The sequence below is a fragment of the Bufo gargarizans genome, chromosome 1, assembly GCF_014858855.1.
Source record: "Bufo gargarizans isolate SCDJY-AF-19 chromosome 1, ASM1485885v1, whole genome shotgun sequence".
NCBI lineage: Eukaryota > Metazoa > Chordata > Amphibia > Anura > Bufonidae > Bufo > Bufo gargarizans.
This window is the reverse complement of record NC_058080.1, coordinates 729,005,204-729,022,670: the sequence shown is the minus strand read 5'-3', so window position 1 is coordinate 729,022,670 and position 17,467 is coordinate 729,005,204. Positions and strand designations below refer to the sequence as shown.

Sequence of the window (17,467 nt, the reverse complement as noted above, 5' to 3'; positions counted from 1 at the left end):
GAAGACTAAAGATGTTCTCTTCCCCCAGGTCAGCCCACCAGTTTATTGGCAGCATCGCACGGTGAAGGACTGCTGCAGATCGCCTCCGTGCCTCCTCAGGGGACGCAGCAGAACGGCTTCAACGCTCAGCCAGCCACATATCATCACAGTAAGTGGCTGACAACGGTCTGAAAAGTTTGTAAAACACTAAATGTACCTGTCTGCAGACTGTGTGAGGAGACATCTATAACCCATCATCACACTCCTGACACAGTGCAGGCTGTGCTGTATTGCTTCTTCCATTGTGTAGCATGCCTTGTCATTGACTTATTCAGCATGGCTCCTTTTTCTTTTCACCGACAATCCTTCTGGCACCGTAAGTCATAGTAGAGATCTCCTCTTGATGCATCCCATGTTATTCCATGCCTGCTCCTGCCCGAGACATATTATAAGGGTCTGTATTGTAACCATATTCTGTGTGATGTTTTAGTAGACAGTACCACAACCTGGACTGGAAGTAGAACCGCACCTTACACACCCAATATGTCTCACCACCAGAATGGACATCTTCAGCATCATCCACCCATGCCCCATCCTGGACATTACTGTAAGTTTTACCTACCAATGTAAGTTTTGTTTTTTATCCATTACCCAGAATCATACACTTTTCTTTTTTTCTTTTATGGGTTTGCCACTTAATATTCAATCATTTCCAATTTCTTCATTGGTCGATTTATCTCCTGCCCCTGTGAGGGTGCCGACACACACCGCAGATTTTGTTGCAGAAATGTCTGTGACCGAAAATCAATTCCATTTGTTTGAATTGTGGTTGCAGACATCCATGTGCTCGCTGCCAGTCCCCTTCAGATGAATAGAACTGATTTTCAATGCAGAAATTTCTGCTACGAAACGTGCCGCATTTGAAGGCACATGAAAGTTTATAGTCCTCAGTCTATTCACAGTTTGTGTATCTAGACTTTGTTTTTATCCAATTTTTTTTTCCCAGCTTTTTATTAACCCTAAAGCTGCAAAAAAGTGACAAAACATTGACTATAATGTGGGACTATAGCTAATGGGAAAATGACATTCTAAAATGTCTATGTAAAATAGATTTAGGTGAAATTGTCCTTTAAGCTACTAACTCTGAGGGCTGCTTTGTGTGTTTTTGTTGTTTTTGCAACTGCTTGAAGAAATGACTAATAAAGGGGAACCCCTGTTCAAGAGCCTCCTGTTTCCAGTCGTTTCCTCAGTTATAACTGCTAATTACCGTTAGGAGCTCCGAGATGAGCTGCTCTATGGAGGACCTGTTGTCTGTTATTTGAATTGATAAAGGTGCCCTTATCTCCCAGTAGGTCCATTTCCATCTTGTACTATCTCGTGCCAGCCACCTTATTACTCAGCCCCCTTTCACACACAGCACAGGTCTGGTGCAGATGCTGGAAATCTCCTCTGTTGGAAGTGGGTCGGCTCTGACAGTGGCAAATCTAGACACCCGTGCTTTATGTTCTAGATAAAACACATTTAAAAATAAATTTTTTTAGCTGGACAACCGCTTTCTATGCGTGCAAAATCTGAGCAGAAAAAAAATGCTTGTTTTTCACTCTTAAAAGGGTTGTCTCACTTTAGCAAGTGCCACGTATCACACTGACCAAGTTAATACAAGGCTCTTCCTAATGTATTGTGGTTGTCCATATTGCCTCCTTTGCTGGCTTGAGTAATTTTTCCATTGCATTATCCATCGCTAGTTTCAATGGGTTACGACCACCACTGCAGCACAGATACGAGGTGGACGGGGACCCGAGCTGCTGCACGTGTTCCTGGCCACCAGAAAGGCCGGCGCTTTTTCCTATACTGTGCAAGTATGGCCACCGCTGATGTATTGCAGGATGGTCGTGACCATGGAAACGAGCAGTGTACAATGTGATGGAAAAATGAATGAAGCCAGCAAAGGAGGCAATATGGACATTGGCAATACATCAGTAAGTGCCTTGTATTACCTTTTTTGCATGATTAATGCCATTTGCTGAAGCATTTCCTGCTATGTGTCTGGTGGTCTTTTTAGTTTGTGATCACATAAACGTGAAATTTCCTTGCTGCAAAATGTTTTTTCGTTGAATAAAAAACGTACTTCCTAAATAACAGTCCTTCTGCTTCTTAGGGCCTGTGCATAATGAGCTCTCGTTCCAGCCTCCGATATCCAATCACCCAGGTGAGTCTTTGATTTTTCTCTGTGCTGTATTTTTTAGGGGTCTCTTCCGTGCCCTTATTTGTGACCTTTGCTCCATTTTGCCAGAGGCAGACAGAGAAAAGAGTTATTTTTTTTTTTTTCAAAAAAGAGTACCTGTTTTGGTGTCTTCTCCTGCGCTCTGTTCATGATTTATGATGGTTATATCTGCCCCCTTGTAATATTTCGCAGCCACAGTTACATTTCTTCTGCTCTTTATCCTGTAGCCCCCGAGTATTGGTGCTCTATTGCATACTTTGAAATGGATGTTCAGGTGGGAGAGACCTTCAAAGTCCCATCAAACTGCCCCATTGTTACTGTCGATGGCTATGTAGACCCTTCTGGTGGAGATCGGTTCTGCTTGGGACAGTTGTCCAATGTTCACCGGACAGAAGCCATCGAGAGAGCAAGGTGATGGATATAAAGTCCTCTGGTTATAAATTACATCACACAGATGACATTGTGCTCAGCTGTTACTCATGTATATACACAATGACTGCTTAACATGAAAACTCACCTGGAATTACTGTCACGAACAAAAACCTCAATTCCCCAAAAATGGGGGGGGGGGGAATAACCCTCTGCACCCAATGTATATTATTATTATTATTATTATTAAAGCGCTATTCATTCCATGGCGTTGTACATATGATAAGCGGTGCACATACATAATACAGACAATTACACTAATCATAAACAAGACGAGTTACAAATTAGTACAGAAGGAGAGGGGGCCCTGCCCGCGAGGGCTTACAATCTACATGGTATGAGATCTGAATCATGGAGAATGTATAAACATATTGCAGGTTACATCTATGAACTCTGCATATACTGTACTCGTGTATACACTCCTCAGCATTGAAATTACAACACAAAGGACGAGCTTTAAAGTTATGCAAATCAGGACAGTAACAGGTGTCTCTAAGATCTGCAGCTGATCAAAGTTTCAATCACCAATCTGTGGGAGGGGCATAAAAGCAGATTGAAAGCAAAGTTTTTGGGGGGGGGGTGGGGGTTGTTGCAAAAATCAGATGGTGGTGTGAGATGATTGTGCTATACCTCCTGTTCGTCGATGTGCCAGTTATAGCAACTTGTTGCAATTTGAGAGGGACAGAATCCTTGAACTGAGAGGCTTTGGTTTATCACTCCGGCAGTTTGGTAGGCGCCTAGGCTGAGATGTCAGCACTGCGCAACATTGTGTGTCCCGGGGGTTGGGAGAACAACAAGAAACTGGAATGACAGCAAGAGGAGCACCGAGGAGAACCTCTGCACGGACTGATAAGACGAATGGCTTGTAGTGATCCCTTCTGTACTGGAAGTGAAATTGTCACGTCTCAAGCCTAAGGCTACTTTCACAATTGCGGCAGAGTGATTCGGCAAAACATATTCCAACTGATTGCATTGGTGAGACTGATCAGGATCCTTAAAAATGCCTGATCAGTCAGAAAAATGCATTGAAATGCCTGATCCTTATTTCAGGTGTCATCCGGAAAAACTGATCCGGCATTTATTTTTTTCACCCTTTTTTTTCGGTCTGAACGGATTTCTCTCCATTCAGAATACATGGGGATAAAACTGATCAGTTCTTTTCTGGTATAGAGCCCCTGGGACGGAACTCAGTGCCGGAAAAGAAAAACGCAAGTGTGAAAGTACCCTAAGGCAGTAAACAGTGTCTACACAAACCGTTAGAAGGTGTCTGCACGACACTGGGCTACGAGCCGGACGTCCACTATAGATGTTCATTGACCTCACGCCACCGCTATCACAGGCTATCATGGTGCACAGCTAAATGGGCTAAATGGAATGGATGTCTATACGGTCGGTGAGTCCCACTTTTGTTTCAAACACAGTGATAGTCAGACCAAATAGGCAACGCCATGAAGAGGCCTTCACAAGGGAATGTCAAACCGGTCCTGCTCCCGGGATTATGGTTTGGGGTTGCATGGTCTACGGTAGCCGGACCCCTCTAGTCTTTATTTTAGGTACATTATCAGCTTGGAATCAGCGGTACGGCCAATTCTCAATGTCCCAGGAGCTGTTTCTTAACAGAACAATACCAGGCTGCATTTTGCTGGTGCTAATGTGAGCAGCAGTGCATAGCCGAAACGTGCTGCCATGGCCTGCAGCATCTTAGAACTTGTCTCTCATTGAGCGCATCTGGGGTGTTACTGTTCACAATGGTAAAGGGAGCTGCCAGCAGCAGATCTTGATGATTTATGTGCCCAATTCCATTCAGCGTGGCAGAACATTTGGCATGTAAGTGCATGTATTTTAGTGTGGTGCACATAGTGAATAAATTGAGATACTTTTAATATTTTGTTTCCATTTGGGTATCATTTTCATATCATTAACATGTCGTATCGATCCTGTGGTTTCCATAATTTCATGACTTTTCCTGCTTGGTGATGCAGTTTCAATGTTGAGGAGTGTAGACATGAGGTGTTGTACTTCTCGGCTCAGACTCTGAGCTACAAACCTGAATTTTATTCAAATCAAATGAACTACTACGTTGCAGAATTGCACGAAGACGTCTTTGAGTAAATGACAGGGTGGCATATTCAGCGTGTGTCCACTTTCCAAAAATAATTGTGGGGGTATAAACTGTACTTCAGTTTTTGTGTGTTTCTGAAATTGGCTCACGTGAGAATTTCCCTTACCCCTTGTGTTGTGTCTTTACTCGCAGGTTACACATAGGGAAAGGTGTCCAACTGGAGTGTAAAGGAGAAGGTGATGTCTGGGTGCGATGTCTCAGTGACCATGCAGTGTTTGTACAGAGCTACTACCTGGATAGAGAGGCAGGACGAGCCCCCGGGGACGCAGTCCACAAGATATATCCCAGCGCTTACATTAAGGTAATGGTCGCCTTGTAGCTGATAACCACCGGCCATTAACAATTAGAAATTTATTTATGAGATAAAGTATGTAACCCAGACAACCCTAGGGCATAATAGTACATCTTGGTGATGTGGGTGGCTGTAGCTGTGCCTATGACACTACTATGGAAGCTCATCTGTGATTAAAAGTAAACTTTAAGTACAATAAAGTTTAATTAACCCAAAAAAAATTCTCCCTAAAAATCCTTTCCATTATAAGTTATTTAAAAATGAGTCTTTGCAATTATAACGACCCACGGGAAAATAGTATATTATTTGAATTACGCAGATCAATGCATGAGAAAGTGTTTAAAAAATTTAAAGAATTGCGTTTTTTGACCCATCCTTACTCGTCCCCATAGAAAACACTTTTTGAAATTAGTAAGTTATATGTGTCCCAAAATGGTTGCTGTAAAAACTCTTCCTGCAAAAAAGAACAAGTTGACAGGAATATTAAAAAGTTTCCTCCTGTCTGAATAAGTTTAATTAATGTTTGTCTTAAAATAGTTCCAATAAAATCTACAGCTCCTCCTGCAAACCATGAGCCCTCACGTGGAATGCAACACGGAAAAGCACCTGAGGGGGGGAACGCTAGGGATGTATGTGGTTTTTGCTTTGCTGTGGCATGCCACCCTGTTGCATTCAGTCAGCAGTCTGAGGCACGTCTCACAGCTGTATTATGCCTCCATATTTTGTATGTGTCACCTGCCCAACCACGTTTTAAACTGACCTGAACTCACAGATCCCTATGATGCTGTGAGTTCAGGCCTGTAAACTCACTGTTGGGCCTAGAAACTCATCTGAAATACCGAAGCATAATGTGTCTTTAATACACTTGTCTGAGCCTTAAAGGGGTCATTCAAGATCATTAAAAAGTTTAAAATGCAAAAAAAATAAAAAATCTGTATACTCGCCCTTTACTCCAGTGCCATTCTCTGCAGTGCTTTTCTAGTGGTCCTGAAACTTTTTGCTTAAAAATAGCAGCGTTGAATCTACGGATTCTGCACATTACTGCTGCAACCAATCGCTGTCTTCAAAGGTATTCAGCTGAGGACAGTGATTGACTGCAGCGGTCATGTGTTGTGGAAGTAACAGAGAAGCACCGCAGAACAGCACTGAAGTAAGTGATAAGTGTACGATGTTTATCATTTTTTATTTTAAAGGGATTGTCTCACTACAGCAAATGTCATGTATCAAGTAGAGAAAGTTAACAACAAGCCACTTTGTAATGTATTGTTATTGTCCATTTTGCTTCCTTTGCTGGCTGGATAAATTTTTCCATAGCATTATACACTGCTCGTTGCTATGGTTATGACCACCCTGCAATCCAGCAGCAGTGGTCGTGCTTGCACGCTGTAGCTCTGTGGTCTCAGACGCCAGAGAGGCCAGCACTTTTCTCGCCCAGTTTCCTTGGGGGACACAGAAGACCTTGGGTATAGCTTATCTCCCTAGGAGGCGTGACACTAAGAAAAAACTGTTAAGCCCCTCCTCCACAGCTATACCCTCAGCCTGGAGAGAAAGGCTGCCAGTTTTTGCTTAGTGTCCAAGGAGGCAAGACACTCCCTGCTACTGCAGGGCTGTTTTCTCCTTGTTTAAATTTTGATTTTTACTTTTTCTTTTCTTTTTGTTCCAGACAATCAGGGACAACAGAGTCGCACTTGACCTCTCTGTTTCTCCCGGGGTCGAGCTGCGCCAGTGCCGGTCATCCGCACTGCTGCCTCCCCCACAGAAGGCAAGGTGGACCAGGGCAGCCCAGCTCCCCTGCATCCCGCCAGCGCAAGGGTCGCCCGCACGCCAAGCCCCTCTTCCAGCGTCCTGCCACTACGGTGCCAGTAGCTGAAGGGGCGACCCTGCTGGAACAGACCGAGGGTGAAGACGGCTATGGTGAGAGAGTGGCTTCTCCAGCCCTACGACCCCCTCCCCCCACCCCGGTCTCCTGCGTGACTGACCCCCATACTTTAGCCTATCCAAGCAGAGTGGCTATTGGGTGGCTGGACCTAGGCTGGTCCCTGGGGTGTCGCAAGGCGGCAATCTGCTACAGCACTCACCCATTCCCTCTCTCCCCTCCATAGATCATAAGGGACGCGGCAGCCTCACTACAGGATGGAGGTCCGCGCAAAGAGGGGGCGCTTGCCGGTGCGTGCTCAGGGCAGCCGCAAAACTTTAGTCCACGTTCGCGGCCCGCTGGGCCGCACCATCCGGTGCTCCTTCCCGGGCCCCTGACTCTTCCTGGCCGCGGGGTGGCTCCCGCGGCCGGCGTTACATGTGCGAGCTATGCTCCAACTAGGCCCGGCCGACCTTCGGTCCGGTCGGCCGGACGCCGCAAATTTTGGCCCAGGCGTCGCGGCCTGCTGGGCCGCACCTCACGCTCCTCTCGGGTCCCTGATTCTTCCGGCCGCGGGGTGGGCACCCGCGGCCGGCATTGGCTAGAGCTGTGCTCCAACAGGCCCCGGCCGGCCGTCGGTGCATTCCGGCCGGCCGGGCGCTGCATAGTTTGTCAGGCTTCGCGGCCTGCCGACCGCAATTCCGGCACTCGGGGTGGTCTCCCGCGGCCGGTATGTGGGCACCCGCGGCCGGCTTAGGCCGGCCGGTACTTTAAATGCTTGCGGCCCCGGTCATCCGGGCGCCGGTAAAATTTAGGCCCCGGCTTCACAGTCTGCTAGGCCGCAAATTCAGGCCTCTGTGGGGGGGGGGCGGGAACTCTCCAGGCGCGAATTCTTCCCGCCTGGAGGTTCCCCCGCCCCCAAGAGTTCACAGCGCCGAGCCCCCCCCCCCCCCCCCCCCACAGGCCAGATGCCTGTTAACCCTTTGGGTACTGGCCGGCTCCGGATGGGCCTGTACGGCCTGTGCCCCTGTATGGTTGCCCCCCTTTCTGCCTCAGGGAGGCTGTAATATTAATAAATAATAATAATAATATAATAAAAAAAAAAAAAAAAAAATTATAATTTTGTTTTGAATAACTGGTCTTGTGGGCTGCGCAGGACGCGGCAGCCTCATCATTCGGTATGCTGTCTGTAGGCATGCCCCCCTTTCTTAGGCGGTATGTCGCGCTCCCCGGCTGCGGCGCTGGCCAGGGCATGTTCCCCCTCCCAGGCGTTTTCTTGCCCTCTCCCGGGATACGGCGCTGGCCAAGTGCATGCATAAAAATTTTCGGGCCAGTATGCGTCACCCAGTTCTGGTGGCTGCAGGTGCATGGCCCTCCTTCCTAGGCGGAATACTGCACTCTCTTTGGCTGCGGCCTGGCCTTGTGCATGACCCCCCCTTTTTTCTAGGCGGACTGCTGCACTCTCACCGGATGCGGTGCTGGCCATGTGCACGACCCCCTTCCACAGGCGGGACGTTGCACTCACTGGATTCGCTGCCGGCCATGTGCATGAACCCCTTCATAGGCGGAATGCTGCACTCTCACCGGTTACGGTGCTGGCCATGTGCATGAACCCCTTCCATAGGAGGTATACTGCACTCTCCCCGGATACGGTGCCGGCCATGTGCACGTTCCCCTTCCATAGGCGGAACACTGGACTCTCACTGGATTCGTTGCCGGCCATGTGCATGAACCCTTCCATAGGCGGAATGCTGCACTCACCGGATACGGTGCCGGCCATGTGCGTTTACCCCTCCCATAAGAGGTACACTGCACTCTCCACGGATACGGTGCCGGCCGTGTGCACGTTCCCCTTCCATAGGCGGAACACTGAACCTCACTGGATCCGTTGCCGGCCATGTGCATGACCCCCCCCCCCTTCCGTGGGCGGTGTGCCGCACTCTCACTGGATTCGCTGCTGGCCTTGGACATGTCTCCTTTCCTCAGGCGACATACGTACACTCTCACTGACTGTGTTTGTTCTCTCGCCAGTGCGTTGCTGGCCATGTGCATGGCCCCATCCATGGCGGGGTGCTCGCACTCTCACTGGATGCGATGCTGGCCATGTGCATGGCCCCCATTTCTGGGCATGAGCATGCCCTCTAACTTGGGTGGAATGCTTGCACTCCCATGGAATCTGTGCTGGTCTTGTGCATGGCCACCCCTTATTCCATGGGCGGCATTTTGCACGCTCACGCGATCCACGGCTGTCCGTGTTTATGCGGTGCTGAACTGGTACACGTCCCCCTTCATTGGCGGAGTGGTGCACTCTCACGAAATTCGGTGTTGGGTGGATTTTTGCACAATCACTTAATGATAGAATAACCCTGTGCATGCCCCCTTTCCCTAAGTGTACCTTCCTGCGTTCTGCTGGACATGTGCGGCCATGGGCATGGCCCCCTTCTGGGCGGAATATGGTATGTCCTACTTTTCCATAGTAGGTACTGGCCTTGGTATCCCCCCCTTTTGGGGCGGGCTTCTGCACTCTTGCCGACTGCTGTGTTGGCCAGGTACATTTCCCCCCTTTTCTGGGCGGACTGCTTGCGTTCCATTGCATGCCGTGCTGGTCTTGTGCATGACTGCCTTTCAGGTTGCACTTGCACTTCCGTTGGTATGGTTGGACTCTGGCTGATCCTTCGCTGAGTGACTATTTTTTTGCAGTGAGCGGACTTTCTTGTGCGCTCTGTCCGTTGTTTGGGCCGGGTATGCCTTCTCCTCCCATGGGTGGGTTGGTCTTCTCACTGCTTACGGGGCTACTCGTACGTATGCCTCCCTTTCTCCTGCAACATACCTTTTTTCTCTTGAGATACGATGCTTGCAGCTAGCCTTGCGCTATCTCTCTAAAGAGCTCGTTCTGTCCACCTGTGTGAGCCTACGGTGGTGTTCAACAAACAGCTAATGAATGCCCAATGTGTTCAAAGGTATATATATATACCTTATATATAAGTAGACGAGCTCTACTTGTTCGCTACTGCACCGAGCTGGGTGGTACTCATTCCTTTCGTCCCTTCCGCCCGGGGTGTGTTCGTGGTCCCTAGATGCGTACCGTTCGTCCTCCCGCGGCATTGTTTCCCTGCGTTGGTGGTCACATAGTCGAGAGTGCTGTCTGCAGCGTCCCTCGAATTCTGCGTTTTCTCTGGCGGGACTACGGTTCCCTCGCCTACGACCATTCCTCCTCTTCAGATGCGGTGTGGTGTGAGTCCTTCCGGTTGGTGCCCTCTGCGCTTCAGTCTGATCTGTTACCAGGTTCGGGCCGCTCTTCTCGGGAAGATCACCCAACTTCTCTTGGGTGCTCGCGTACCCAGGTCCGGAGGACCTCCATCTTGGGTTCTTCAGGGTATTCGCCTTCTGCGGGCGGTGAACCGGGCGTCGGTGTAGCGGGGTTCTGCTCTTGAGCTGTCCTATGGCTTCCCTGTTGCCCACCCCTCCTTTCGGTTGGAGGGTGTTATGCCGGCCTCTGTCTCGACTGCCTTTTCTCGCCGGCTCTGTTTGGCTCCCGCTCGGTACAGTTCACTCCGATGTGGCTTCTGTCCCGGCCATGCTTCAGAGGCTTTCCTTCGCTGCCCTCCCCTCTGGGGAGAGCATGGTTGTTCATGTGGATGGTTCCGGTGTTCCTTTTGGCCTCGTACTGTTTCCCTTGTTCGCACTGGCTGTACTAGCTGTGTGCCTATTTACCGGGTCTGCCGCGTTCTGTCCTCCAGCTGGGTGCAGATTGAGTTTTTTTCCATTCTCGGCAATGGTTCTGCCATGGATTTACCTTCTCGGTAACTTGGGAGGACTACCATTCGGTCAGGGTTGCCCTTGGATCTCCCACACTGGGACTGTAGAACGGCTTCCGTTCTGGCCGTGTTACTGGTCTGCGCATGATCTCGTTGGGTTTTCACCCGCTTGCCAGGCGACTCTAGCGGGCTCGTTAGTGTTCGCTCCTGGCCGTGTTTCGTCCAGGTTCTGTTGTAGGACTTAGGGTTTTTACCTGGGGTTCTGTGGGAAGCTGGGCGTTTTCCCCTCTCTGCCTTTCTTTCTCCATGGTTCTGTCTTTCTCCAGTCCGGCCTGGACCTGGGACTGGGACCCTGTTGCTTCAAGTGTCGGCGCTGTCCCTCCTCTTTCAGCGTTCCACGGCCCTCTGGGCCTGTCAAGACCTTCTTCCATGGAGCGGCTCTTGGGTTCCCTTTGTACTGCCCTCCGGTACCGCCCTGGGATCTACATACTGGGTTCTTGGCGCTCCTATCTTTCCTTTGGAGCCGTTACAGTAGTTCTCTCTACTCCTTCTGTCCTGTGCGGTTGTGTTTCCGTAGCCGTCGGGTCTCTGACGGGTGCCTGAGTGGCGGTCCTTCTTGTTCCGAGCCTTCTGTCTTTCCATAGGACAGGGCTGTTCTCCATCCCGTCTCTTCCTTCCTTCTGAAGGTGGTGTTTGTCTTTCAGTTCCGCGAGGCATTCGTCCTCCCCTTCCCGCCCCCGGGAACGGACACTTCACCGTTTGGACGTTGTTTGGGCCTTGCGTTTTTGCTTGGAGATCTCCGGCTCTTGTCGACGTTTGGTCTCTTGTGTTTCTAGGAGGTCCGTGCAAGGGTTGCGGCCTCCAGGGTGGCTTCCTCCGCTTTCTCAGAGTGGCTATTGTTGTGGTTACCGCACAAGGGCAGGGTTCTGCCTTTGGTGTCACTGTCCATTTCACCAGAGCGGTCGGTGTCCCCTGGGCCGGAGGCATTGGGCTTCGGCCATGCATTTGTGCAAGGCGGTCACTGGTCTTCCTTGCACACCTTACCGAGTTCTACAGGGTGCATACTCGGGCTTCAGCGGATGCTGTCTTGGGCTGCCTGGTCTGCAGGCGGCGGTTTCTTGATGCCTTCGGGTGCTTCGCCTTGGTGCTGTAGTCCCTCCCCTCTTGGACTGCTATTGAACGTCCCAAGGTCTTCTGTGTCCCCCAAGGAAACTGGGCGAGAAAACGAGATTTTTGTATAACTTACCAGTAAAATCTCTTTCTCGCTCTTTCCTTGGGGGACACAGCACCCACCCATTCTTTGTTTTTATCTACGCGAGTTTCCGAGTTTGTTTTACCCGTTGGGTAGTTGGCTTGTTGGTTCCACTTCTTGGGCTTTGCCTTTTCTCACTACTTGGACACGCAACTGGCAGCCTTTCTCTCCAGGCTGAGGGTATAGCTGTGGAGGAGGGGCTTAACAGTTTTTTCTTAGTGTCACGCCTCCTAGGGAGATGAGCTATACCCAAGGTCTTCTGTGTCCCCCAAGGAAAGAGCGAGAAAGAGATTTTACTGGTAAGTTATACAAAAATCTCGTTTTTCCTGTAGTGTGCACGCACTGCCACCGCTGATGGATTGCTGGGGGTGGTCATTACCATGGAAACGAGCAGTGTATAATGCAATGGAAAAATGCTTGAAGCCAGCAATACATCACATTACATAAGAAAGTGGCTTGTAATAACTTTCTCTACATGATAACATGCCACTTGCTGAAGCGGAGACAACCCCTTTAAGCTATTGTAGGAGTTGCCCAAGATTTTTAATTATCGCCCCTTTATTACCACTTTTAAGGTGAATTCACATGAAATAGATTTGCTGCAGAAATTCCTACAACTGAGAATCTGACCCATGCATCTGAATGGGATGGTTTCTGCAAAATTCCTGTAGATGTAGGGGCTGGCTCGTGAAAAGCCCAGATGTGGATACCCTTTAATTGTCAGACTATTGAATTGCACTTTTTGTAAAACTGGTCATGATTTAGTCATCACCTGGACTTGCGGTTCTGGCAGCGATAACTCTGCCCAATGAGAACTGACACTCGGCCTTTCATTGTGCGCGAAGTGGAAAACATTGCTACTAAACAATAAAAATGACATCACGTGTCTAGTGCAAGGTATCCAAGTGGGCCTTGGACTGAGGCAGACCATCATTAACAATTATTGTATCTTCTCCCCCCAAGGTGTTCGATTTACGTCAGTGTCACAGACAGATGCAGCAGCAGGCGGCCACGGCGCAAGCTGCAGCTGCAGCTCAAGCAGCAGCCGTAGCGGGGAATATACCCGGACCAGGATCTGTGGGCGGGATTGCACCAGCAATTAGTAAGTGGAACTCCACAAAGATGAGAGCAGAACAAGGTTCACAGACGCTGACCAAACGTTTTATATTCCCTCAGGTCTTTCTGCCGCTGCAGGGATCGGTGTAGATGATCTCCGGAGACTTTGTATCCTGCGGATGAGCTTTGTAAAGGGCTGGGGTCCTGATTACCCAAGGCAGAGTATAAAGGAGACCCCCTGCTGGATAGAAATTCACTTGCACCGCGCTCTGCAGCTCCTGGATGAAGTCCTCCACACCATGCCCATTGCAGACCCGCAGCCACTGGACTGATGAGCAGGACGCCATCGAATGTATCGCTTACATTGTGCCGAGGGCGGACTGAAATCAGTCATTTGTAATCATGAAAATATATATAAATAGATATATATATAAATATATGCACATATCTTCTCCCACTTCAGGGTGGAATTCAACATTTTTTTTGCGCCCCATTTTTTTCCAGCATTTTTTTAAAGTTTTTTTTTTTTGCTGTGAAATCTGCATAGAAATGACATGAATAGGATGCAGGAAGGTGCAATCAGTGCCTCGTGCGGAGGGGGGGGGGGGGGCGCAATAACCTTCAAAGCGGGACTGGGAAAATACTTTTTAACCCATTTGGTGCTACAGAGATGCGTATTTCTGGAGCAATGTTCCAAAAACTTGTGAATTAGCATCTTCGGTGACTGCACCATAGTCCTTAGGAGGAGTTGTTGTTTTTTTTTTTACTCCACATCACTTAATGCTAACTTTTTGCTGCTCTATATGCGGTCCAAAAAATTAAGGCAAATCTTAGAAGTAAAAGATCTGTCAACAGGTTTTTATTTTTATCCTTGATTTTAAATCCTTTTTACCTCCCCTAGGCTATGATGTATATTTAATAAACTGAAGAGTCTAGGAATTTAAAGAGACACTAAACCATAAAGGCCCCTCTTATACAAACGCATCCATGAGATAGGGCATAATTTATTGATCAATGGGGGTCACACCAACTCTATGGGACTGCCTAGGACAAAACTTGGCAGTCCTATACAGTTGAATGGAGCTGGGAAGCACCTGGGTGACCGCCTAACCAGTCACCTCATGCTTGTGATTGGTAGGTATCCCACCGATTAGATGGGTATCCCCTATTCTGTGGATAGGGAATAAGTTCTGATGGTGGGACAAGCCCTTTAAGTCTTACAATCTGTTCAAAGCTGTAGCTTCTGGACATCACCAAGTACACTAGATTCATGCACTAAGCACCTGAAAATAACGGTCTGCTAAAGTTCTCGGTCAGTCCTTAACTCGTGACCCTTAATTTCTTCGGAATTATTTTTTTTTTTTTTTTTTTCATATTGGCCATGCTGCAGTAGCTGAGAACTCCTAGCCAGTGTCGGTACATAGTGGAGGAGTTAAGATGATATCATCTTTGAGGCATGAGGTACTTTCTAAGTCAGTGCTGTACCTGGCTGCTTCTCCTTCGTAGAGGTGACTAGAAACCTCTCCCCACCCCCTTGCCACATCAGTAAACTGTTAAACCCGTTTTACGGTGTATATATAGGTGCAGAGTGTTGTTGCCTCATACAATTTTGCATATATATATATAGTTTTTACCATTTTCTGGCCAAGCTGAGTGATGATTCATTTGCCCAACATAACAGCCAGTAAATGGGTCATCGCCCAGCTTTCCCAGACTCCTGAAAGGCAAAATACTCCTTTTTCTGTATTATGGTATAATTGCTCTATAGGTAGGCAGGAGTTTAGGAAAGAAGGATGCCTCCACCACACCTGTGTGAGCTGTAACGATGGATGTGGTTGTCACCCAGCTTTCACAGAAATGACTATTTCAAAGGAGTTGTACCGGATTAGAAAAAGATGGCTGCTTTCTTCCATACACCTGTCCATGTTTGTCTGATAACGCAGCTCAGCCCCATTTGAAGTGAGTACAGCTGAGCTGCAGTGCCACGCACAAGCTTCGGACAAGTGTTGCGCTCTTTTTGGAAGAAAGCAACTATATTTTTATTTATTTTTTAATCCCCTTTTTAAGATAATAATAGGCTAGAAGGTCCCCTTATAATTTAGGGGAGGGGGCATAGGGCTTCCTAAGGAGATGCTTCAGAACTTCTCTTTTAAGAGTTTTGTTCTTTGTGTGACTACAGGACATTACTATCATTGTAAATTTCCCTATTTTAAGAAATCCTTAATTTTCTTTTCTTCAATTTTATAAAAGCAGATTTCTTGCAGACCCTTCTGTCCTATTGTGTATATATACTTTTTTGCCTCTACTAGTTTTTCACATGGAAGGCCTCATTCATGCTGGAGACTACATACGATTCCCCCCACCCCACAAGCTCCAACCATTTAGCAGCAGCCTTGTATATATGAAATGGTCCCGATGGTATGACGTGCTCATCAGAGGAACATGTATGCTTTTTATCTAGGTGTAGTGGCACCACAACGTACCGACAAGCATTATGTGGTTTTAATTTTCTATACAGCAGCAGTTTCAGTGTCTCCATTTGTTGACTTGTAAAGTAGAAAGTGACTTGTGTTCTAACAAATTACTAATTCTCAATAAACATCGGTTTATTACAAGCGTCTGAGATCGTCTTTTCATTATAAGATGAGAATAGTGCACATATGCTGAGAATATACATTTCTCGTTCATATCATTGGGGGACACAGGACCGTGGGTATAGCTGCTGCTGACGCTAGGAGGCGACACTAGGCTAAAAAGTATTAGCTCCTCCCGCCGGCTATATCCCCTCCAGCCTGGAGAGAGCATATCAGTTTTTAGCTTAGTGTCGCAGGAGGCAGAATTCTGCTATTTATGTTTTATTTCGTTTTCTTTTCAGGCTGGGGGAACAGGGCCACCTGGCCTCCCTGTTCTCCCGGGTACCATGGCCTGGGTCAGCTTCCCTCCCAGTCCAGCTCCCCCAAGAAGAAAAAGAGGACCAGGGCAGCCTCGCTCCCCTGCTTCCTGCCAGCCAAGAGGTCATCTGGATCCAACCCTCCCTCCTTGCCACCTTCCTGCCACTTCGGTGCCAGCAGCTGAAGAGGTGACTCTGCCAGACCCGTCGAGGGAGGGTGAACAAAAGAGGAAGATTGGGTGAGTATTCCCCACTGCCCACTCCCCTTTTTCCCTCCCCTTGTGTTTGACCCTGGCTCAGGGGGTCTTGGGGTGGCATCTCCTTGTGGCGGCCGCCCAGAAGTGTTGTTCTGGCTGTTCGCCCCTCTAATTTAGGTCCCAGTCCCTATTTGGGCCTACCCCGGTCGGCGTCCTTCCCAGTTTCCACGCGCCTCGCCCCCTTTTTTCTTCTCCGCTGGTCTCCAGTGTGCGCCTTCGCTCCTCCGCCTTTAGTTTTCAGCCGGCCGGGAGTGCTTCGTGGCAGGCCGCCACAACTAATTTAGCCCCCGGATTCTTTTGCGGCCTACCCCGGTTTGCCGCTGCCCCGGCCCCCGCGTGCCTTTAGGCTCGTTTTTTCCTCTGGTGGGGTCTCTGGCGTGCACCCTTGCTTCTGGGCAGCCTCCGCTCCTCCTGTTCCTGTTTTCGCAGTCCGGAAGTGCGTCACGGGCCAGCCGCCGCAACTTATTTGGCACTCGGTCTCGGGGCCTACTAGGCCTCATTTTCTCTAGACCTGCCCCCAATGCTTGCGGGAGAACCCTTGGCCATCGGACACTCCTAGGAGGGCGGGGTTGCCTCTTTTTCCCGCGCTTGCCCTGGGAGCAGCCGACATTCTTCACCTCGGTCGGCAGGAAGATTCATTGGGGGACATCAGGACCTGGTTCCACCTGCAGCTTTTCTGGACAACCCTATATCCCTCAAGCCCTGGGACCAGCTCTTAGTCATATCCAAACCCACATCTGACGCCTGCCACCAGCCCCTCTCCACTATGCTTGCGCAAAATGCTAGCTCAAGTTTCCTCGTGGCCAGTCGGTCTCCCTGTGTACCTTATGCCGTGCACCCAGACCGGCCCTAGCCATCCCTCCCGAGCAGCTGCACTGCCCCCGGACCATGTGGAACCGCGCCCTGTCCCGGGCAGTAAAGAACCTATCAAAAGTTTCCCAATCCACCCTTTCTCTCATGGGTTGATTGGTTGACCAGTCCTCACCTGCACATCCTGCACCTTCCTTGGGCGACCAACCTAGGGGCAGACTTTCTAACAAGCAACCCAGAACAGGACACTTTTCCTCTTCTGACGCTTCGGTATCTCCACCTCCCCGAGGCCATGCTCAGACATGTCCTCCCTCCCAGACGAGACCCTGTCTGAAGGGGACGTACTTGATTTAGACTCTGATCTAGATCAGGAACAATCTTGTAAGATTGCTTCCATCGTAGATAGCCTGCTCGTTCCTGTCCGCTACACCTTTCAGGTTCAGGACAACTCTTTCGTCTAGCCGACACAGATTTTAGTTTTTCAGCTCGAGAGGAAGGCCTTTCCCTTGCATGATGATTTTTCTGTCGTCATTGCCAAGGCAT

General features: G+C 49.1%; 1 protein-coding gene across 2 annotated transcripts in view; it reads left to right on the top strand.

Moving 5' to 3' along the window:
* The window catches only part of SMAD4 (SMAD family member 4), a 40,414-nt gene extending 24,832 nt beyond the window's left edge, over nt 1-15,582 (top strand). Inside the window, exons 6-12 of one of the 2 annotated variants that reach the window (XM_044276396.1) lie at nt 29-148; nt 473-586; nt 2,138-2,188; nt 2,431-2,614; nt 4,887-5,055; nt 12,875-13,013; nt 13,088-15,582. In XM_044276396.1, the coding sequence (XP_044132331.1) occupies nt 29-148; nt 473-586; nt 2,138-2,188; nt 2,431-2,614; nt 4,887-5,055; nt 12,875-13,013; nt 13,088-13,299 (989 nt within the window). In that variant the 3' untranslated portion in view covers nt 13,300-15,582. Of the gene's footprint in view, nt 1-28; nt 149-469; nt 587-2,137; nt 2,189-2,430; nt 2,615-4,886; nt 5,056-12,874; nt 13,014-13,087 lie in introns of both variants that reach the window. The other variant, XM_044276395.1, reaches the window with a different exon arrangement.
* The last annotated feature ends 1,885 nt before the right edge of the window (nt 15,583-17,467 follow it).